The sequence below is a fragment of the Apteryx rowi genome, unplaced genomic scaffold (genome assembly GCF_003343035.1).
Source record: "Apteryx rowi isolate R43461 unplaced genomic scaffold, aptRow1 scaffold_1114, whole genome shotgun sequence".
Taxonomy (NCBI): Eukaryota; Metazoa; Chordata; class Aves; order Apterygiformes; family Apterygidae; genus Apteryx; species Apteryx rowi.
In genome coordinates, this window is record NW_020447325.1 from 31,786 (window position 1) to 54,609 (window position 22,824).

General features: G+C 41.9%; 1 protein-coding gene across 1 annotated transcript in view; it reads left to right on the forward strand.

The window, feature by feature from the left end:
• Window positions 1-296: 296 nt before the first annotated feature.
• The window catches only part of TRPM8 (transient receptor potential cation channel subfamily M member 8), a 50,193-nt gene continuing 27,665 nt past the window's right edge, over window positions 297-22,824 (forward strand). The window contains exons 1-11 of the mRNA XM_026077508.1: window positions 297-407; window positions 3,291-3,364; window positions 5,398-5,554; window positions 11,050-11,227; window positions 11,997-12,169; window positions 13,108-13,282; window positions 14,212-14,279; window positions 17,227-17,424; window positions 19,870-19,972; window positions 21,292-21,410; window positions 22,505-22,795. Coding sequence (XP_025933293.1) covers window positions 309-407; window positions 3,291-3,364; window positions 5,398-5,554; window positions 11,050-11,227; window positions 11,997-12,169; window positions 13,108-13,282; window positions 14,212-14,279; window positions 17,227-17,424; window positions 19,870-19,972; window positions 21,292-21,410; window positions 22,505-22,795 — 1,635 coding nt within the window. The 5' untranslated portion in view covers window positions 297-308. The remainder of the gene's footprint in view (window positions 408-3,290; window positions 3,365-5,397; window positions 5,555-11,049; window positions 11,228-11,996; window positions 12,170-13,107; window positions 13,283-14,211; window positions 14,280-17,226; window positions 17,425-19,869; window positions 19,973-21,291; window positions 21,411-22,504; window positions 22,796-22,824) is intronic.

The following is a 22,824-nucleotide window of genomic DNA, read 5'->3' on the forward strand; positions in this document are numbered from 1 at the left end:
CTGCAGTCAAGTATGGGATGGCATATACTGCACATTACTGTCTCAAAGCATACTGACTGGAGTTTTTTTGGAACGGGGAAAGGAGGAAAGTCTGTGGGGTATGAAACAGGAGAAAAGATTTTCTCTGAACATTAGTTTCACACTTTAGGAGCCAAGTAACTCTTTAATTCTTTACATTGGATTTGAATAATCCTTCCTTTGTCCTCCCATGGTGCTAAGCGTCCTTGTTGTTTTTTGTCTAGGGAAAGAAATGACCATTGTAGTGAGCCTTCTTAATCTCCCCCTCTCCTGTGCTGTTTCAGGATTCTATGGGCACCATGCGATACCGAAGAAATGGCAATTTTGAGAGTTCCAGACTCCTTTATTCCAGCATGTCTCGCAGCATAGATGTGTCATGCAGTGACAGTGTGAGTATCTGGTACATCCTTGATAAGCTTGGGTATTCTCTTGGAAATGGGTCACAGTGGTAATGAATTAGGTCATGTACGGACAGGAGTAGGCTAATTGATTTGTGGCCATTTCCCCTTTATGGAAAAGTTGTTCTAGCCAGCAACCCTTCAAGCTGTAATGGTTCTTCACTGAAGTAGTAAAGGTCTAAGGACATAGGCTGGATAAGGCTTGTAGACGGAGGTAATTGTTTTTATTAACAGAGCTGGTATAGTTGGAAAACATTGACAAGCTTTGTGCCAGAAAAGTCTGTCTTCAGAAAGTTTAATCTGTTTAAGATCTGAAGAGGGGTTTAACATTTTTGAAAGCTTGTCTGATCTTTCCTAACTACCAGCTGGACTCATGAGATATTACTCTACTATACAGATCCGGTGTTCCTTTCAAGGTAAGAAAGTTTGGTGAGTAATATCCTGGTTACAGTGTGAAAGAGCGTTCTAAAGACCCTTAACTCAATTCTGGACCAACAAGCAGTATTTGAGATTGTGGTTACCCACCGGAGTGGTGGCTTTAGTTTGGATCAGAAAGTTGGGATTTTTTTTTTTTTTTTTTTTTTTTTTTGGGGGAACCAGCTTTCTGCTCCACTGCCATGTTCAGTGCAATAAGTCTATGGCTGGATTATCTTTTGTGAGGAGAAAGCACTTCCCTTCAGTTTTCAAAACTGACCTGTGGGACCTGAAGGTTGTTCTCTCCTCATCATGTAACAATCATTAATGAATGTATGACTTTCCCTCATGTCTTCCTTCAGTCTTAACTAAAGCAGAGTCCAAGTCTGTAATCTATTCTTGTATGAAACTTTCCCATGTTAGTCATTTCTATTGCCCTTTTTGTCTCTTTCAAAGTGGTAGTATATCTGTTCCAACTGGGTCACCATAACTAAGTATTCAGGTTTATTGCTGTAGAGAGCAGACATTGTGGCAAAATATAATCTCTGTCCTTCTCCGGTAAGTCCTAGTCTTTGTTTTATCTTGTTAGCTGTTGAATACTGAGCTAATGTTTCCAGCGTTTATAAAATACATTGAAAGGCACAGATCTCTGTAGGACCCCACTGGTGTTTTTGTCTGTTGTGCAGTCTGGTTACTTACTCCTACCAATTACATCCTGTTGTGATAAAACACAAGAGGACTTTGTCTCCAATTTTATGGCAGCTAAGTTTGTTTTAATAACCTTTTGGCCCCTTCCAATAGGATGGCTTATAAACTCCTTCAATAAACTTTGAATTGAGGCATGGTGGTGCTATATGGAAGCTGGTTTGCTTGATACAGTTGGGTGTGATGATCTCTAAGCCCCTCTCTGACTCGTTCCTGAAATGCTGTGTTTGCCACCTCTGTATATTAGACGCTTAGGTACTAATTTAGTCAATAGAGCTACCCCACAGTGAGCAATTCAACTATTTTCCTTAGAGCACTTGAATGAATCCCTTTTAGTCGTTAAAACTACTGTTCATTCTTAGTCACTTCTGTTTTAAAATCCTTTTTCACATTGCAGGTTGGGACAAATCCTCCAGCTCTTTCACCATAAAGAGGAACTCCAACTTCTTTACATAACTTGATGGCAAAGCCAGACAAAGTAAAATTATGTTAAACATCGCTTTCAGTCCTCAGTCATTTTCTGATCACAGCAATTCTCTGGCAATTTTCTTGCTTCTGATGTGCTTTAAAGAGGTCTAATGACTAGTTCTTATGTCTTTAGCAGATGACACCTCCCCCATCACCACCACCTTTTTGGTCCTACATCATCATGTTTTTTACTGGCTGATTACGTTCTCTTCCATATTCTTTGTTTTGGGTATTATACTCCTTTTTGAAGGATGTTTTTTCCCTTGAATTGACTTCATTTAAGTGCTGTTTAACTATCACTGTTCTGTCAAAATGGTAAGCTGTAACTGTACGTCTTCCCTTTTCATTCCAAGTGTCTACTGTAGATCTTGGTTTGTGAATCCAAGCAGTGTTTAAAAACAAACAAACCCAAGTATTAACAGCAGGTGAGGAAAAATTTTGCTTTCATAGCTTGCTGAGGCAGATTAAAAGTAAATCTGCATCTCCTGAGTTCCAAGGCTTCCTCTAATCTCTAAAAGCAGTTCTAGTGTAGTGTTCAATTTCTGGAATTTAAAAACTAGTATGACAATAGTTAAACAAGCTGGAGACGCTTTGCATTTCACTGAGCTCACATGAAGCATTAGTTCAGTTGCTCAGGCTTCCTGACTTTTTTTGTATTGAATTAAAATAGCTTTTGCCTAAGAGGATATTTATTCCCTTGTTCTGGGGAAGAAATGGTGTTTCCAATACTGTTCTAAGCACTATCTAGACCAGGGTTAACCACTGTTTTGAAAAGTATTGTCAGTTTTAAGTGCTGCATGTTATTTGGAAACATAATAACACATTCAAATGGCAATGCTCTAATAGTTTGTCTACTGTATTGTGCCACTGAGCTCAAGTAGGATGTTTTCTGTGTGGCTCTTCTGAGTTAAATCTGCTGAAATCCAAATAGGCTCCCCACAAATTCTTAGGGAACCAAGCAACAGTAATTTGTTTTGCTGTTCAAGACTTTGGGGGTGCAGAAAACCAACCCTCTGCCTTTTTAATATATATTATGCTTAATACATACCAAAATACTGATATCAGATGTGTTTTTGGAATTCCTATCTACAATTTTTAGTAGTCTTTTGTAACCTGTAGGCTCCAACCAGTGCTTTCTAGCTGTCCTTCACCATCTGCTTTGAGAAAAGAGCCTTGAGTAATTGCACTAGTTTTACTTGGTGTTTAAGTTGTCTATGCTTTTACTGAGGTCTGTGCTGTATTATGAGTTACTAGAAGTAAAAAAATGTCTTTTTTTTTCCTTCCAAGGATTTGGTCAGCTTCATTCAAGAAAACTTTAAGAAGAGAGAATGTGTGTTTTTTACAAAAGACACCAAGTCAACGTAAGCAGATACTTTTCTTTTGCTTTACAGGATTTAGGACTGGGAAATGAGAGTATTTCTACCTGTTAGGCCATTTCAGAGGTGAGGGAGGCATATTTTTCCCAGGCTTTTGTATTAGGATTCTGAATCGGGCAGTGCAACCCCACCTCAGTCCTGTTTGTACAACTCCTTTCATTKTCACTGCTTGTTTGGATATGGCTGAGATTTTCTTCAGCCATTGTTGAGAGAGTTGGAGGTTTGATAGTGGGACAGGCACCACAGAGCACTTCTCCAAGCTCCGGGCTATGTCTGTAGTTGGTGTAAAAACTGGAAATGTATCAGTTTTCAAGACACTCCGCAAGTAACGTCATGCAAAATCGGAAATCAAAATCAGAAAACCTTTGTGCCAACTTTGTCTGGATGCCTTCCAGTAACTCAGTTAAAGAGAGTTTTTATATCAGATTCCCTATTTGCAGCATAATTGTGGCGATATATAGATGCTTTTAGGGATGCATTGCCAGCACTAGTGTTGGCATATTACAATTTTGTATGTATCAGAAGTTTGTATAGTTGAAAATTTCCTTTGAAGCCCAAATACAGAAATTCCATGCACAAGCCTTTATGGGAGAGAGATGCAGTCGCTAGGTTTTGATCAGACTGATCTTCCTTTAAGATATGGTATTAGCTTTGCTCCATATTCGGGTACAAGTACTTATATGATGTAGACTTGAGGACTAGCACATTGCTGGAATTTTAATTTCTTTTTATCTTGGGACAAAAGTGATTAATTTAATGCAGCTTGGAAGTCCTGATATGGAGCTCTGTGTCCTCAGTATCCTCATTCTCCTCTGGAGCTGTGAGGAAAAAGGCCTCAGAGAGAGGGAGGGGAATTTATCTCATCTCAAAAAGTTTTGCTTGGGGTCCTCTTCTGCCATTAAAAATGAGATATCTGGAAAAGGGCCAATGGAAGACAGAGCTAGTTCTTATCTCTAAGTATGCAAGTTCATACTTAATACTGTAAAACCTCTAGCTTCCTTTCAGACAGCAATTAGATGCTGCAGGACTGAATCTTCTCCATGAACAAGAAATGCAGGGACTGTTGCAAGTTCGTCACTTGAAGGTCCTTGATGTTATTCAAGTCTGTATGCCTAGATCATTTATGAAGCATTCTGGCATGTGCCAAGGATTGATCTTTTATTGTAGTCTGCTATACCGCACTTCTCTTCTAGTTCTTTCACAGCCTTAAGAGACTATTGTTCTCTGTCTGCTTTTACTTGTATCTGGATGCTGCAGCATCTTATAAATGCTATCACAAAGGCTCTTCTGGCAAAAATCTGGTTGAAAGCACAAAAAGGAGAAAAAAACATTTACACCAATCAGGTTAGCAGCTGATGAGGTCACTCATCAACTCAGTCAACTGTGTTGTCTGATGCAGAGTTCTGTACCTTTGCTTCATTTCTGTGTTCAGTTGTAGAGTTTCACACTAAGCTGCTAGTGATCTAACTTGAATTGTGATAATGAAAGAGCTCATATAGAAAAGGCCCATCCAGAAATGTCAGCTCATCTCCCAGCACAAAATGTTGTCCAAGATGTACTCATCTCTGTTTCCCAGTGTGAGTTACCACAGAATCAAATTTTAGGAGGATTCACATGGTTATGTACTGGTCTTAGCTGAGAGAGTTGGTTCCTCTTAGCTGTTGATCTGTTGCTTAGCAGATCAGTAGAATCCCATGTATAATTATTACTACAATTCCACCTGCTGCTTAGCTTGTTGTAATGAGTTTGTGTGACCCTGCTCCCAGATTTCTGCTTGCTGTGACTGCTATTGTAGGCATACCATATTCCATAAGCTCCGGATTTGTTCCAGAATAAAACTTCTTGGAAATGTGCTGTTTGAGCAGAAAGACACTGCACTTGTTCTGAAGGTGATACCAGTTGTGAATACTATCTCTGTCTCTTATTAATAAAATACCAATTACCGACAGAAACAAGAACTTATTTTTGTGCTCAAGATGTTCACTGTGGGATTTTGTGCCCATTCACTCTTCTTCCAGGGACAACTTGTGTAAATGTGGATACCCTGAAAATCAACATATAGAGGGCACTCAGATTAATAACAGTGAGAAATGGAATTACAAGAAGCACACCAAGGAACTTCCTACTGATGCCTTTGGGGACATTCAGTTTGAAAACTTGGGGAAAAGAGGAAAGGTAAGTGGTTGTGTTGAGGGTATGTGTAAGGCCCCTATTGGGTGTACCRTATTCAGAATCTTGAATCCAGTGCCAGTTGAAGACTGGAAAAGCAGGGAAGGTGAGCCTAAAGTAGATTTTATTCTAATGGGAATGGAAGGAGTTTGGCTACAAAGAAGACAAGCTGGTTTCTTAAGCCCTGATATTAGGTAGGAAAGAGTAGTTTCTTTTGTTATTTGCTTCATAGACTGATGATGGGGTTGAAGAGAGGTTATCTGTTTCCAGATGTGGTAAAAGAATGGGTGAATGAGGGTGATGCTCAATTTTTTTTGTGTGTAGCTAGTTGTATTGTAGTTGCTCTATAATACAATTCTGAAGTTTGGGGTTAGGAGGAAATAATTTAAACTAGACCTGTGACTTCTCTCAGTGGGACTCTGCACCCCGAGTGTATCAGTATATAGTTGCAGTAGCCGTTTTGTGGTCCTCATTTATACTGAAATCTGGTGTCACTGGGGAAGAGCTTAACACCTTTTTAGCTATCTTTCCTGGCGCCTGCCCTTGAACCCAACACGATAAGCTCAAGTGTCTGAATGATCAGACTCCTGATAAAGAGGCTTTGTTCCTGACTTTGACTTCAACGCCAAGTCCAGGTTGTTTCTTGGAATGTCGTTTCTTTCCTTTCAAGAATGGACTAACTTGTGCTTGGGAAAGAAAATGGTGCGAGGGTGCAAACCAGTGCAGCTCTTTGGACTGGTGCATGTTACATGTGCTTTCCCTCTGAAGGTGCAGTGGGATACATAAGGTGATAGATAACCAAAGGGATTTCACATCTGTAGGGATGTAAAACCTGTCTTCTGAGGATCTGTACTCTTAAGTACATGTGCCTGCCTGATACTCCAGAAAAACATCTCTCATGCTTCCTAATGGCTGTAACCTTGTGCATGGGATGTCATTCAGAGCTTGCTGGCCACTGACCTATTTTCCATTCCTCCCTGACTGTTCTATGTGCAGATCATCATTATCTGCAGACGTAGAGTGTTTCTTTTCATACATTCGTATCCATGTCTTTGCCTGGGCGCTTTGAAGGATGAAGGGGGATGTTGGAATGGGGCTTATGTGCCCCACAGATTTGGAGAATAATTTCGGTTGAAAGGGGTATGTAGAGGTTACTTGTCCAAACTCCTGCTCAAAGCACACCCAGTTAGATCAGGCTGCTGAGGTCCATGTCCAGTTGGATTTTGGATATCTCAGAGGGTGGAAATCATACAACCTCTCTGGGATGCTAGCCCAGTGTTTGAGCATGATCAAGGTGAAAATTTTCTTATTATCTAATCAGAATTTCCTGTGTTGTAATTAGTGCTTGCTGTCTCTTGTCTTTTCACTGCGCACTTCTGAAAAGGATCCAGCTACATCTTCAGTACACCCTCCTATCTGATAGTTGTAGACTGCAATGAGATCCCCCTGTGCCTTCTCATCTCCAGGCTGAATAAACCCAGCTCCCTCAGCCTCTCCTTACATGTCTTCTACTCCAGCCCCTCAGCCACCTTCGTGGCCTCTGCTTTGACTCACTCTGGTATGTTCGTGGCTGTCTTGCATCATGGAGCCCGGAAGTGCCTACAATATCCAGATGCAGTCTCACACCTCTCCTCATCAGTTTGAGCTTTCTTAAACTGTTCCACCAAAGTCCCATGCCATTTTCACACTGAATGTAGATCAAATATATGCAGTTGATTCCCAGTGCTGTTGCTAGCTTGCAGAGGGAACGAGGGAGGACCATCAGTTAAGGTTATGTTGGTGGTGTTTAGCCTCCTATCTGCTGTGGTTTGAAGTAGTGAAGGTAGATTTACTGGTAGTGAAGGTAGATTTACATTGAAGATGTAAGATATCAGTGAAACTTCAAAGATTTTGTTCTGTTCACCTAAGACTAACTGTTTTCAACCATACTTACACTGATTCAAATAGTTTCCATATTTGTTGATGTGCATTTCAACTTAACGCTACAGTGTTGTAAGCTGATGTATATACTTACCGAAAGAAAAAAGGATTCGGTTATTGCAGCATTTCTGAATTCACAAAGATTAAATGTTGTTTACTTATGTTGTGTCCCCTACTCCATACACGCCTTGAGAGCCAGTTTGTGTGTCCGTATTTGTTTCATGAGGACTCTCAAGGCTACTGTGTGTGTTTCAGAGCTTGCTTTGTTCAAATACTGTATGCAAGCCTGCTAATCCATCCTGTTGGCACGTTGGCCTGGAGTTATGCCTCTGTTCCAAATTCTCATTCCTTACACTGTAAGGCACCCGCTGGGCTTAAATGTTACAAAACATATTCTGTTAATCTCTTACAAAGTGGGGATAACATCAAGCCCAAGGTAATCTGAGACTTGCAGATGATTAGCATTAGAAAATAGGAAGTTTTACATCCAGCACAGCACTTAGGACAGATGAGTGGCGAGTGCTGTGGCATAAATGTTAGATTATGTTAGAAATGTCTTATGCTCTCTTTCTGCAGTGTTGCTCAGTGCCTTCAACATCCAAGAACATTTTAGTTGCTGTATTTCAGGTTCTGGTAGCCTTCAACCTGAAATATGCTTCTCCTGATACCTTTCTGACTTCAGTTACCAAAAGAACACTCGGCATCACCTGTTTTGAGGATTGGATTACTGTCAGGTGGTGCTTGTGTGAATTTTTTAATGCAAATTTTTTGTGTGAATTGTGACAAGTGCACCACTTGAATATACCGGGAGATGGCACCATTGTATCTCAAAGAAATACATTCAGAGTTTAGAAAGCAGCTCAGCTGAGGGTTTCACCTAGCTTCAGTAAAGCCTCACCAAGGACGTAGATCTAGGAAGTTCGGGATTTATATTTGCTGGTGCATTAAATGAGGCTGAGGTGTAACTGAAGTATTTTGCAGTTATGCATCGTGATGATGTATAAGAGGATGAGAGAAGTTGTACAGGCGAGTATCTTTTATTTGTTATTTGCATTATATAGGTAAAAGCAAGTTATTCAATTGGAAACCTTAACTGTTGATGGAACAAATATATTCATACAGGTACAAGGTACTTTGTCCATGTCACCAGTGGGGCTTAGAGCCTTGTGCAGGGGAACTGCCTTCGAATTACAGAACTAACAAGATTTGGTAGTAACAGCAGGAAGCTCTCAGTCCTGACAGACTGTGGGGTGAGGGTTGTGGGAAGGTTCAGGTCCTGAACTTGGGAGTTTAGTATGCCAGGCTACAGCACTTGCACTGATGTACAGAAGCCAGCTGATCCATAAGTGCCATGGACTGCAGTTACCCCCCTCTTCCATGCTTGCATTCCCAGTACTGTCAGACTGTGCTGGGTATAGACATTGCAAAACAGTTTTTGCTGATGTGTAGCAAACTCCAAATCTGAGGTCCTCTCATCCTGGGAATACAGGATGCCAACATGCCAAGCATTAACAGGTGAGGATGGAGGTAGACCATTCCCCTGACACTCTTCTGTTACCGGCATTCCCATGGCAGTGCTTGTTGTTGCTGTGGGGATGGTTCACCAGCTCTGCAGAGCAGTTAATGTTTCTGGCAGGCTCCCCTCTCCCATGGGGGATGGTCCCCTGCAAAACACCCAAGGCTTCATGCAGTTGATGCTGCTTAGACTAGAAGTTGTGTGAGTCCGTTAGTTCTGTGTAGCTGCCTGACTCTTCTAGCCTTCCTCTGTGATGTTAGTTGTGCTGTTCTGGACCAAGTGCAATAGTTAGTCCTGGGAACCCTTCCTAGAATAGGTGTGTATTTTCTTTAGTTCAAGTGAAATGCCTCTCAGGACACAGGCATTTTGTTCCTCAAATTTATCCCTTGGTTTTGCTCCCCTGTAAACGCTGGACATTGTATACAAAACGCACTGTGATTCAGGTCCAAGTTAAACCTTTTCATCCCTAGTGTGGGTTGTATAGCCATGAGCCTCTTCCAAAAGGCTGTCATGCTAAACTACTAATGGTGATGAAATTGGGATGGGGATTTTGAATAACAGCAAAAAAAGCTAGAGAGCCTTTTACATAAATGGAGAGACAATAGCTCCATATGAGGCCCTTTTTTTTTTTTAATCTACTGTGCTTTGTGGCATCCTCATACAGTGTTCAAGCTTCACTGCCAATTTGAACAAGTTATTGTAATGCATTATGCTTAAAACACTGTTATATGGTATAAGGGTATATGTTATGTTAGAGACGCAATACACGATAAATTCTGGGCTTCGTGTTTATTAATAGTTGAGTCAAAATACAACAGTAATTATTATTAGTTCACTTACAACAATACTAGCACTAACACACAATCCAAACTAAGACAGAAAAGCTTTGTTAATAATACAGTTAAAATTGTTATACACAAAACTTACCAGTAGCTTCCCCTTTCCTTTGGTGTTGTGATCACCCTTCCTGTGTTCTTTTGGATCATAAAGTCAGCACTTTTGCCTTCCTGTAGTGGAAGGAGGTTTGGGAGGCTTTATGATGCCTCTTGAGGTCTTTGAAGGGAGGCTTTCAATACTGGCTGTGGGGATCATGGGAATCCCATCCACCTTAATCTCGGGTACGCTTGGGGTTGTTTTTAATAGATTTTTCGCAACACAGTCTGTTACACTCATTCTTTTCATTGGTTCCCAATTAAATAGTTTACTGCTTTAATTGTTATTTCTAAAACTAGTTTTTACCTGTCTCACAAGGTTGTACTGGAATAGTATTGACTGTTGCCATTTGTTTTTACAGACTGGGCCCTCCTTCATCTGGTGTCTGTGTTCTTCCATGCCCTGTTTTATTCTAGAGTCATAAACTGTTCAATTGCCACTAAATAACTACTTGTTATCACTATAAATTAAATCTAAAAGCAAATGTAAATGGTAGTTGCTGTACTGCTAGACAATTGCTATTATAGCTAAAATTAGCTCAGGCCAAGCAAAACCCAGACAAATCCTGAGAACCTGTACTTTGTTCAATACAAAGCCTGTAGACTTTTACTACTAATGGCAAAACTCACATTTCCTGGGTTACACGGTTTAGCTTCTGCCAAGTTCAAGGTGTAAGTGGCAGAACATGGTAGAGCAGCCTCAGCATTGCAGCCCAAATACCCCACTGACCAGGGAGCAGGAGATGCAGATTGCAGTTTTGGGGCTGAACCTGGAAACTCTGGAATTGGGAGATTGTAAGGCCAGCAGTTATGGTCTTTGGTACGCTGCTAGTCTGACTCTACCACTTAGTTCTGCGCACAGAAGGACTGTGCCTTATCTCAAGACCTGAGCACTGACCTCTCAAGTGAGGAGAGAGCTTTGCAAGCTCTAATAATGTGTGCCTGGTTGTAGGGGCAGGGTAAAGGTGCTTTAGAGGAAGAAATGCATACTCTGATTCTTCGTCTTTTCCCATTTATGTAGCAGCTATTGGGATGATAGTATGTACATTACAGAAGCAAATGTAATTCCCAGTTGGTTCCCAGCTGTCACTATTTATTGCTTATATTTATTTTCTTATTTTCTCTCAACCAAGTACATCCGTTTGTCATGCGACACAGACTCTGAAACACTCTATGATCTCATGACTCAGCACTGGCACCTGAAAACCCCTAACCTTGTCATTTCTGTCACTGGGGGCGCGAAGAACTTTGCATTGAAGCCCCGGATGCGCAAGATATTCAGCAGGCTGATCTACATTGCCCAATCCAAAGGTAAAGACCCGCAAATATATCTGCATTATTTTATTGCTTTCAGCTACTGTAGACACAGTAGGAAAGGAAAACAGATAACTGAAGAATGTGCATCAAGACATAAGTTTGGATAGTTGACACCTGGACCCTTTCTGTTGACTTGGTTACCTAAATGACTGTGGGTTTGATAATACCACCTGGCAGGTGAAGTACCTTGATGGAAGTCTATTTTGATGTTTATTTGGAGGATACCTTCTGCTTCTCCAAGCCACTGAATAAATGAGTACCCATGAACTTAATTATAGCCACTGGAACATAGGAAAGGGTAACAGGATTCCCTGGACCTCACGAAGTCCTATGCTAAACTCTCAGATGAACTTTGGTCTGGTGCCACTGCCACTGCTTAATGGAGGGAGAGAAGAGCATGGTCTATTTGAGATGAACAGCTGGCTTTAGCAGCCTTGGCTGCATAAGCCTGCTGGAGAAGAAGCTCAAAGGGTCAGTGGGGAAGCAGAGCATTCTGTTTGTTTCTGCCTGTCTGGTGCACTTCAGGCAAACATGACCTAGCAGTTTGGAAGTAATGGGGTTGGTTGAGAGCTAGCCATCAGGAGCGCTTGCAGTAATGTAAAGCAAGTTGTACAGCATATCTTTTGTGCATATCTTTTAACTGAAGAATAAATGCCTCTCCTGAGGCCTCAAGAGGGAATTGATTTGTGGTATCTCAATGGTAATACCTTATGAGGATGTGTATTCTACCGCATCCTCCCATGTTACTGCATGTTATCCCCAGGGGCCTGGATTTTCACAGGAGGCACGCATTATGGGCTGATGAAGTACATCGGGGAAGTGGTCAGAGACAACACCATCAGTCGGAGCTCAGAGGAAAATGTGGTGGCTATTGGCATAGCAGCCTGGGGCATGATTTCCAACCGAGAAAGTCTGATTCGCAGTGGCGATAATGGCGTAAGAAATGTATACAGTTCTCTGGGGAAACCAAGAGAAGGTTCCTCTTTAAATTATACAGATCATGTTCCTGACTGACTGCTACTGTTAGCGTTAACAGTATCTGTGCTTGGCTGGTGCTATTGGCATGTGATGACTGACGTGAGTGGTCAGTCGAGATCTCCACTTTTACTTTCTGGTAAAGCAGAGCCAGGCAGAATTTTTTTCCAGTGCAATGCTTCTGTAGAGGTATGTCTGTTTAACCTGACCTGCTGTGTCCTAAGCAATTCAACCTGAAGCCATCTTTTCCTCAGCATACATAGCAGTGAGATGAAACACCAGGTGCCTTTCCCAGAACTGAAGGGACCAAAAGTGTTCTTATGTCCAAGATGGCTGCACATGTCGGGCCTGGTGGGGGGACCAGCATGTGATTTCAGCTGTGGGCTTAGCCTGTGGGTCTGTGTGGAAGTTCAGCTGCTCTAATTTCATGCCTAATGGAGAGTTAGGGAATCACCTCTTCCAAGGTTATTCTAGCCGTTGTGAAATCCCTGCACAACAGTCCTCAGTGGGGTTTCCTATCAGCTAAGAAGTATTAGATATGCCACTGCTGTTAAGGATCCTGCTTATCCAATAGTATTAGTGCCATCTGTCAGATACGCTGGTGTAGTTCCCCATATCTTTAGTCTACTAGATGTTATAGAGCTTGTCCAAAAAAAATCCTACTATTCAAAGAAAAACAGCTGAATTTACTGAGGGGCATTGAAAGTAGGTTTGCCATGATCTGATGCTTCTCATGGCTGAAGGAAGCATGCTGGAATGGGACTGCCAGTGAGCAGTGTCTTGAGGCTGGAAATTCATAGACCCCTAAATAATGGGGAATAATTGGCAGCCAGCAATTCAGCTGTCATTGGTTTGCCCTGCCCCTGGATCTCTGTTAAACACACTGCTTTTGATTCTAGGGCTACTACTTGGCCCACTATATAATGGATGATCTCAAGAGAGACCCTCTCTATTGCCTGGATAATAATCACACCCATCTCTTACTGGTTGATAATGGCACCCATGGGCACCCAACAACAGAGGCAAAAGTACGAACTCAGTTAGAAAAGTACATTTCGGAGCGAGTTATCCCAGGTAAGCATGGATGTTGGGCTGCAGACCTTCTCCTTAGTGCTTGAATACTTTGGGGCTCATTCTCAGAGTTTTTCTGGAAATGAGAAAATAGTGTGTGGTAGCCCTTGGATGCTGAGCTGGAAGCAATGTTATCTGCATTGCTTCTTGAGCACCTTCAGGAGGTACCAAGCTTCTCAATAGCAGTACCGCTCCCCTCATCATCTTTTGCGTATGTGTCAGTAGCCTGCCACAAGATAGCTCAAGCACAACTGTGCAGGAGCTGAAGTTATGCTTTTCCCAAAATACTCATTTGCGAGTGCAATTGATCCATCTGCAACCTGGTCCTAAGTCATCTCTCTTTCTCTCTCTCTCTACCCCTTCTTTGCTAGGAAGGAAAAATCAAAGGCCTTGACAAAAAGTTCTTAAGTTCATTTTGACTGCCTGCTTCAGCTGAAGCATACTTATTGTTAGTCATGACGAAACACCCAGACTTAGGAAATGTGGTACATCTCTTAAAAACACTAACTTCTAAAGTCATGGGATTCTTAGCTTTTCTTTACAATTGAAAATATAAAGAATCAGAGGTTCTGAATCTTCAGCTTGTAGTGAGAACTTTGCACCTGAATTCAAAATGGTCAAACCAGTAGGTAAACAGAAGAGAATCACATGTTTGGGGGACTTTGGAGCTTGTGACAATTATGACTGCTAGGAGGAAAAAGCATCTGTTGGGGAAGGGTGTCTGATGCCAGTTTAGGAAAAACGTTAAGCAAAAAATGAATTTCCGTTAAAAATAGAAAATCTGTTAATAGATTTGACAATCAACAGTAAACTAGCATCAGTGTCTCCATGAACTGCTTGGAAATTCTTTAATCGTACTGAGGAAAATGAGTTGTTCAAATGCATTCATTGGTTGAATCTTTTTTCCTTTTTTGTTTTGGCATGTTTCACAGAATCTAATTACGGTGGGAAGATTCCAATTGTATGTTTTGCCCAAGGCGGAGGGAAAGAAACTCTGAAAGTAAGTTTATTTCTTCATTTATTTCCAGAAGAGTAGGGACGTTGTTTTAACATTTAAGATAAATTACTCCACAAGCAACATGATAGTGGCCAGTCCTACTATTCACTGAAACTTGCCTGGCCTTTGCTATAGATAGACACTGTTTGCAATTGCATTTAAGCTTACCAAATTTGTTTCAGTTCAAATTTTCCATGAAAAATTTCTGCCTCAGGTTGACACTTCTGGAAAACTTTTGTCTGGGACAGTTTATTTCTTTCATGACAAATCCAGCATAAAAACGGTTGTTTCTGGGTTTTGTATGAGCAGTGGTCAGGAGAGTCTTGGTCAGCCATGTAGCTCTTGATGCTTTTGTGTAAGTTTTGGTTTGGAAAAACTGGCTTGGATGGGCTCAGTAGAGATAAGTGTTTGCTTATAGTATTCTGGGAAAATCAGCTGATGCGGGAAATATTCCAGTTTAGAGCTCACTTGAACCTACTTGTTACTGCTGCCTCTGAGAGCTGTGGGCTGCACCAGCTGAACAAGGGAAGAAGGCTTGCTTATGCTGACCCTTCTAAGCCTAGAAGGGAAGGAAGCAGTCATCAGATTTAAGCAGATGAGAGGCAAGAAGATGATGGACAGAATGGAGAAGGCAGATACCAAAGTTTCTTGAAACAGGATGTCTAAGTGATGCTGGAAGAGGGAAAAGGGGCAACTTCTAGGTCTGGACTAGGGTTAAATAACAGCATTGTTACTTCCTCCTCCATCCTGTCAAGAGTGAAGAAGGGTGGCCTGAGCAAGGAAGGTGAGACTGCTGGAGCAAAGGGGGCCTGGGGCCAGGGGCTTCGAAGTGAGGGGATCTGAAATCTGGCCCTGTTGGGAGGGAACAGCAACAGTGGGTGAGGAGGAGACAGATCTGACCAGCAGCGAGAAGAGAAGCTGATATAGTCTGGGCTGAAGGACTTTGAGGAGGCACACTGGGAAAAGGGCCTGGGTTTTGCAAGGGAATAGGATACGATGAAGAGAGCATGTCAGCATTTATGAGTTAGTGAAATCGAAGCAGAATGATTTTTAATAATTACCTTTTTAAGAGGTGGTCTTGGTACTAATCTTTCTGACCAGAACTAGGCTTTTAATATTTATGCTAATGAAACTGGTTTGCCTGTCAGGATGAGAAACAATGTGAATTCTAAGCACAGTCCCTGTTACTGCTTCATCACTAACATTAATCAATTAGTCTAAACCACTTGGTGAAATATCAGATCGTGACCTCAGCCTCTCTGTGGGTTTCCCAGGTTTTCCAGTTCCATTCACATGCTCAATTTTAGCTTTGCCCACAGGTAAATCATGGATAAATACAGATTCTGAGTTAAATATGATAATCAGAGGTTAATAGAAAGCATCCGTTCAGGGTTTAGAGTGATGCTTTGCTACAAGTAACGTTGAATATGTCAGCTTCCTTTTGGTTCCAAATTGCCAGCATTTGAGAGGATTTGGCCACCACTGAAGGATGTTGTTTCTATGTGCCCTACAGCATAGTTAGTCAGGCAGCCTTATGGATTGCATGTATATTATGGAGAGCCCTCAAAGCCACTATCAGCAAATGGTGCATAACACAGACTTATTAGTTATCTGATCAAAATGAATAAAACCCATATCAAGTCGAATGCATAAATTCCTGTCAATAAACTACTCTGAGAAGTAACCAGATGATAGTTCAAAGAAGGCTTCATGCCAGTCTCTTGGTTACTTATCAATGCTACTGGTACACTCAGACATCAGTGTCTGACTTCCTGATCGCTTTTAGGTAAAGCCATCTTCTCAAGAACTGTGCTGAATCTCTGATCAGTCCAAAGCAATGCAGTAAATTCCATGCTGCGGATGTTTTTCCTTGCTGTGCCTTAGTCCTAGCAGTGTCATCCAGGAAAGATTCCCTCTTTCTAGGTTTTTGTGCCTGATGTTTGACAACAGGAATCAGCTTTAGCAGAGGAGAAGTGAAACTGTTTGAGGCTTCTGTTTTAAAACCCCTGTGATGTGTGATATGCGCTGTAGCTGGGCCCCTCTTTAGAAAACCACTTTGATCCAGTTGTCAAGAAAAAAATGTRTTTCTTGTTTCATGTATCTGTTGTCCAATTGAAAGGTGTTATATGTGTTTGTAATTTGACAGCTCCAAGTTAACTTCTTTTTCGTGAAACTGCCTCTCTAGACAGGTGATGGCTGTTCTGTCTGTCTTGTGGTTGATCATCACTTGCCTTCATTCCTTTTGTCCAATTTGCTGGCAGGCAGCTTATATTTCAGTGACTGGGTTCTTGATAGTATTGAAGCAAAGGAAATAAATGTCTCCTTTTGTGGTCTTTGCAGCATACAGGTTAATGTTTCTTCTGTCATTATTTTAGCACTTTTTTTTTCTTTCTTTCTCTTCCGATGGTTATGTAAGCAGTGTACAATGTTATGCAAGAAACCACCTGAGTAGCTACTTGGAGATTTTCAACAATATTAGAATCCAGTATTCCCATGATGTTAAGGAGATGATCTCTGGGTAAGAGACTGCTGCTTGTATCTCCAGCAAATAAAGCAGGAGCCCTTGTACTCAGCTGTGGTGTTTCTTAAGCAATGCTCTGCCCATAAAAGTGGCTGTAAGTAGGCAGTGTTGCAATGTGTTCTGAATGCCTCTTCCACTTGGCAGTTTTCCTGTTCTTCTGATCAGCTCTGACATTTGGCAGATTGTGATTTCTGTCCCTCAGCATCTGTGGGGCTCTTTACAGCCCTGTGTCATTTGATAGATTCTGTTTTAAAGGGTTAGCATTGGTAAGGTATCAATTGGTATTAATGAAAATACTGTTCTGGACCGTGGATTTCTGTTTTACTCAACCTAAGTCAAATCTGAAACTTCTAGGCTTTCTTACTGAATAGTAGCCTCAAAAAAATAGTCATGGTTCAAGCGATCATCTGTCCCTCTTTGTTTCCCTAGTCTATCAATGTGGCCATCAAGAGTAAAATTCCCTGTGTTGTGGTAGAAGGCTCTGGCCGGATTGCTGACGTCATCGCTAGCTTGATGGAGGCAGAAGGCACTCTTGCTTCTTCGTGTGTCAAGGAGAGCTTGCTCAGGTTTCTGCCTCGCACCATTTCAAGGCTCTCGGAAGAGGAGACAGAAAGTTGGATCAGATGGGTAAGTGTGTGCTACCGCAAAGAGCTGACAAGGCTGAAAGTTGGTGAGGGGTAGCGGGGGAAAAAAGAGGTCAGGAGCACCCTGTGATTTCAAATTCATGAGTGTTATCATCTGCTAATACCCCCATAGGTATTAGCAGAACTCCTCGTCACAAGATACCCATGAGGTGTGGTTTGACAGGATTGAAGAAAGAAAATCCCAAACACTTTCGTTTTACAGGGATCAAAACAGAAGGTGGGTGGTTGTGTGCTTTGGGAAGGGAAGCACAGGTCTGGTTTTGGCTCTGGGCACAGGAGAGTGAAGGCTGGATCTTTCATAACTGCCTGCTCCCTGGATGCTTGTGATCCTCTGGAGCACTGGCCGCTGGCTGTGTCTCCTGGCTGATGTGCTGGTTAGTGTTGCAGTTCATTTGTGTGCTTTGTGAAGGTGGTGAAACTGGATGCTTGCCGAATCAGACTTAGCACTGCTAAATCTTGCTGGATTGCCCAGAGACAAAAGGTTATCTCTGTTACCCCACAGATCTTCTAATTGTACCAGTTCTACTTCAGGATCCTCTCATCTCTGCCAGAAATTTTTGACCTTTCTTTCATTATGCATCCCTTAAGATCAGGCAAGACAGATTTCCCTTATAGACTAGCAGATGAGCCTTTAGGACTAGAGGCTTATTTGGTCACCATTTTCACCGTAGCAGTATCCCCACACCATCTCCTGTGGGACATTGTTGCTAAAGAAAGCATGGCCTTATTAGTACTGCGTACAAGGGATGTAGTTGAAGGAAGAACATTGTACATACACCAAGTCAACCCTAACCCTAACCATTGTACATACACCAGCGAGCTCTTCTTGTGCTAAGAAGGTTAGGTTAACCAGAGGTAGAGCACCCCAGATTTAGTCACTGTTGTGATCCCATGTGTAACTGTGTATTACAAGAGGGTTTTTCAGAGACTGGGAAAACTGGAGAGCTGAGGAGAGCATCTGCTGTCTTGGGTTGCTTGAGTCAGTCTCAGTAAACTATTCTGACTCTCTAGTTACCTGACCTTTGGATGGACCTGTTTTCGGATAAATTTCTGCCCTCCTTAATAGGGGCAGAAAAAACTGAGCTCAAGAAAATCTTAATGTTCCATTATTTTTCAGAAGTTTTGTTCCTAGCAGCACTTCAGCTCACTGAACAATCCATTAACTTGAACTAATTGACTTTCTCAATTAACTGCCCAATGCTTTATCTTGGGGTCTGGCTCTGTTTTCTTTCCTTGGTCAATTTTCTCCTACCCACACTCACTGTGGTGGGGAGTGATTGCATATTAGAAGCTCTGCTGAAGTTGCTAATGGGGGGTGGAAAATGTTATATTGGTTCCTGTACGCTTAAGTTCCCTTCTCCTAGCTTTTCTTCCCCCTTCAACTATTTTTTATGCATGTACCATTGCAGGTTGTTTACTGGCCCCAGAGRGGGATTCAAGCCCCCAAACTTCAGCATGTATTCCTTTAATATGAGCCAAACAAATCTCCTGCTGTTGAATTTTAAGGGATTAATGTTTCTAATAAGGCCTGAGTTAAAATCTTTCATCAGAGCTTGTCATGGGGAGTCCATGGGGCATCCTGCAAGTTCTCCCTGCACAACCTGCTCTAGCTGAACCCTGCTTTGAGCAGAGAGTTTGGTCTATATGATCTCCAGAGGTCGCTTCCAACCTCAGTTATTCTGTGACTCTGTAATAACAAGTTTAGAGGAGACGGGACAGGAGTAGGGCATGGTCATCTGCAGAGAGAAGCCTGCAGAAACTGAGTCTGAAGCTGCCGTTTGAGCTTGGGGGCTGTGGCATCCAAAACTGAAGAGGAAGAATTGCCCTGTGAGTAGACCATGAGCCTGTGATTTCCAGAAAAAGATCAGCACTGGGGAGCATGAAGTTGCTGGAGGCAGCTTTCCCTGGTTGGTTTGATCAACTGACCACACTCTTCACTGCTTCTGCTGAGCTGCTTTGGAGCATACCACATTCTTGAGTTAAGAGTAGCTAGAATATTTTATGTTTGCAAGAATGAAAGTGAGAAATCTCTAGTGAGAAATCATCTTTGTTTCTGATGGAGCACGAGGAGGTGCAAATTGTCCTCCAATAAACTGCTAGACATTTGTTGGAACTCACACCATCACAATCTGTTTTCTCCTTATTGGTAGTTTCTAATTTCTGAGATTATATCTTGTTATAATGTTCTGCATAGAGAAAAATCAGTTATTTGCTGTATGCTCAGAGGATAATTAATCTTCTACTTCAATTTAAAAGTAAATTTCATTATCTACTTCTGTCTGAACTTAAGGCCTAACTGCACATGGAAATAGACCTCATGAAAAGCAGCTTTGCTACAATGTGATGGAAAATTTCCTCTAAAGACACGTTAGGAGATGAATTGATAATTAGTCTAGTCACTTTAAAATCTAACTTTTCCTTTTTGTAGATCAAAGAAGTCCTTGAGAACCCTCATTTACTCACAGTTATCAAAATAGAAGAAGCTGGTGATGAAATTGTGAGCAATGCTATTTCTTTTGCTCTGTACAAAGGCAAGTAATTGTCTTTCTATTCAATTTTTTTTTTAATTAGAAAATATAGGTTAGCCTGCATTTTTGAATAGTGGGGTTCAGCTTTAGACAATTGCATTCTGGCTTCTCAACCCACAAGGTGAGCTGTGTTGTGAACCTAGAGCAGATTAGTACTTTTTCAGGATCTAGCAACCTTTTCAGAAACTTGAAGTAACTGCCCCTGAAAGAGAGCAGCAAAGAGAACATGCATGTAGGCTGTTAGCTGCCGCATCTATGTGCGACAAGCTTAATCCTGACTGGCCTGGAAACCACTTGCTTTTTGTAGCTCTGTAGCACTTAGTTTGACTTGTGCTTGTTTCCTTTTCTCCTGAAAAATGCCTGGTTAAAACTATTATTGATGATATGAAAGAGTGTGCATGGGGAGAGAAACCAAATTAAAAAAAAACAGTTTATATCCACTGTGGGAACCTTAACTTTCTAGGTCAGCCTTTCTCAAAGCAGTGCCATCTCTCTAGAGGTAAGCTGTTGTCACAGAGCGGAGCTAGTGTTCATCTACAGTCATGTGGACAGCCTACAGCAACATTATGGAATCTGTTAGTGTGAGTGAGATGGAAGTTCAGTCCAAATAATTAGCAAAGCATTCAGCAGGGCTTTGGGAATCCTAGGATAGTATATGGCATCTTTGAGAGTAGCCCTTAGCCAGTTAGTTAACAGTGAATGTGCAGGGCTACTTTCTAACTTTTGCAGACCTCAGTGACTTGCTGCAGCACATCACTTGAGAGCCTGGGCTCTCCACTGTTCCAGCAGAGCAGAACTGGTTTTCCACAGAGGTTGCAGGACTGATCTTGCTTTCCTGTCTGTGCATGAAGAAAGCCTCTGAACATTACAGCTCCCTGTGACTTTTCTTTTGTCAGACCTCATTGAGGATCCTGCAGAATTTCATCTGTGTAGCAGATATAGGACCCTGAGGAGTCCAGAGGAAAGGCTATGCAGTTTTTGTTGATGGGGTGTTCAGAGCAGCTTGGTTATGCCAATTTAAGGGCAGCTAGCCTGAGATCCCAAGAGCTTGGTACCTGTGTTTCTTCCCACAGAGCAGCAGAGGCTGTTTCCATGTTGGATGAAAGCGCAGGTGTCATGTGTACACGTGGGCCATAGATGCATTTCTAAGCCTCCAGCATTCTCTAAAATCCAATAATGAGGGTGTGTGTGGGTCTGGGGAAAGAGGCTGGATAGAGGTCTTGTTGCATGATTGGAAAGAAAGCGAAGAGGAGGGATGAATAAATATGCCAAGAAGCTCTTCTGTCTTTGATCTTTTACTTAGAGGATTCTTCCTCCTGCAGCTTTCAGCACCAATGAACATGACAGAGATAACTGGAATGGGCAGCTGAAGCTGCTGCTGGAGTGGAACCAGTTGGACCTGGCCAGTGATGAGATCTTCACCAATGACCGAAACTGGGAGGTACAGACCACTTCTCTCAGAGCACAGCATCATGGGTTGGGGGAGAGGTCAGAAGAGAAAGACATTGTAATAGCCGCCCCTACCTCAGCATCTCGATCTTCATGAGGATAAGTAACAGCATCCTTTCCTCCTTGAACTGAGGTAACCGATTGCAAGGGTTATCTGCCCACGCCAGAACCTAGGACATCCAGCAAAGGCAATTGCATGTGGAAAAGAATGATTCTGATGAGTGTGGCAGCATAAAGGAAAATGTGGCAAGTAGCCACATGCGTCAGCTGCTTAGTTAAGTGGTCACTAGTCAATCTCATTTCATGCTGCTGGGTGCTGTCTGAGCAGAGCCCAAAACTGGAAGGGACATGGAGTGCCTACTCACCTAGATCAGTCCGTCCAGACTTCCCTTGGGCATTTTCAGGGGTGATGAGCCATAAATAGTTATGAATTCTTTACTGCCTATTTAGTCCAGCATCTGTTTGCTAGACAAATAGCGAATGTTTTATTCAAGGGGCACCAATCCAGATCTTTTCAATGGTATAAAAATAGTCAAGAAAAAATACCCCCACAAACAGTATTAAGGCAACAAGCCTTGTTAATATGTCTCATTAGCAATAGCAAGGGTAAAATTTACTGTTAAACTGGATATGGGCAGAAGGTAATATTTTAAAGTCAATCTCTTTAGTACAAAAATTCTCAGCAAAATCTGATGAATGAACACTGAGAAAGGTTGCCATATAGTGTGTGAAAACATCTGTTGTACGCTCCCACTATTCCAAAACTTTGTACCCGCTCAATGCATTGTAAGGAGCAGGTCTGTCATCTTTGGAGACTGCACGTATAAATTTGAAGAGCAGCGTCTGATGTTGCAGACAGTGGGCAAGGAAGAAGGAAGCTAGACTGTTGCTTCAGCCAAATTTTTTTTTTTGGTGTGTGTTTGTGTGTGTGTGGTTTTTTTTTTTKKTTTTTTTTTTTAGAAACCTGAAGCTGTAGGACTGAAGTAGACCGAGACAGGGAAACCATTTCTTTGTACTCTGGGAGAGTCCTATCTGCTATTCATATCTCACAGGCTCCCTAAAATTCGTCCTTCCATTTCTTTCCAGTCTGCTGACCTTCAGGATGTCATGTTCACAGCCCTGGTGAAAGACAGGCCCAAATTTGTTCGTCTCTTCTTGGAAAATGGCTTGAACTTAAGGAAGTTCCTTACCACAGAGGTTCTTACAGAGCTGTACACCAACAACTTCAGCAGCCTGGTATTTAAGAACCTGCAGATTGCAAAGAATTCCTATAATGATGCTCTCCTCACGTTCGTATGGAAGATGGTTGAAGACTTCCGAAGAGGTCTCAAAAGAGATGATAAGAACAACAAGGATGAGACGGGGATACAGCTCTCAGTAAGTGCTGAACAAGTTGATTCCACTGC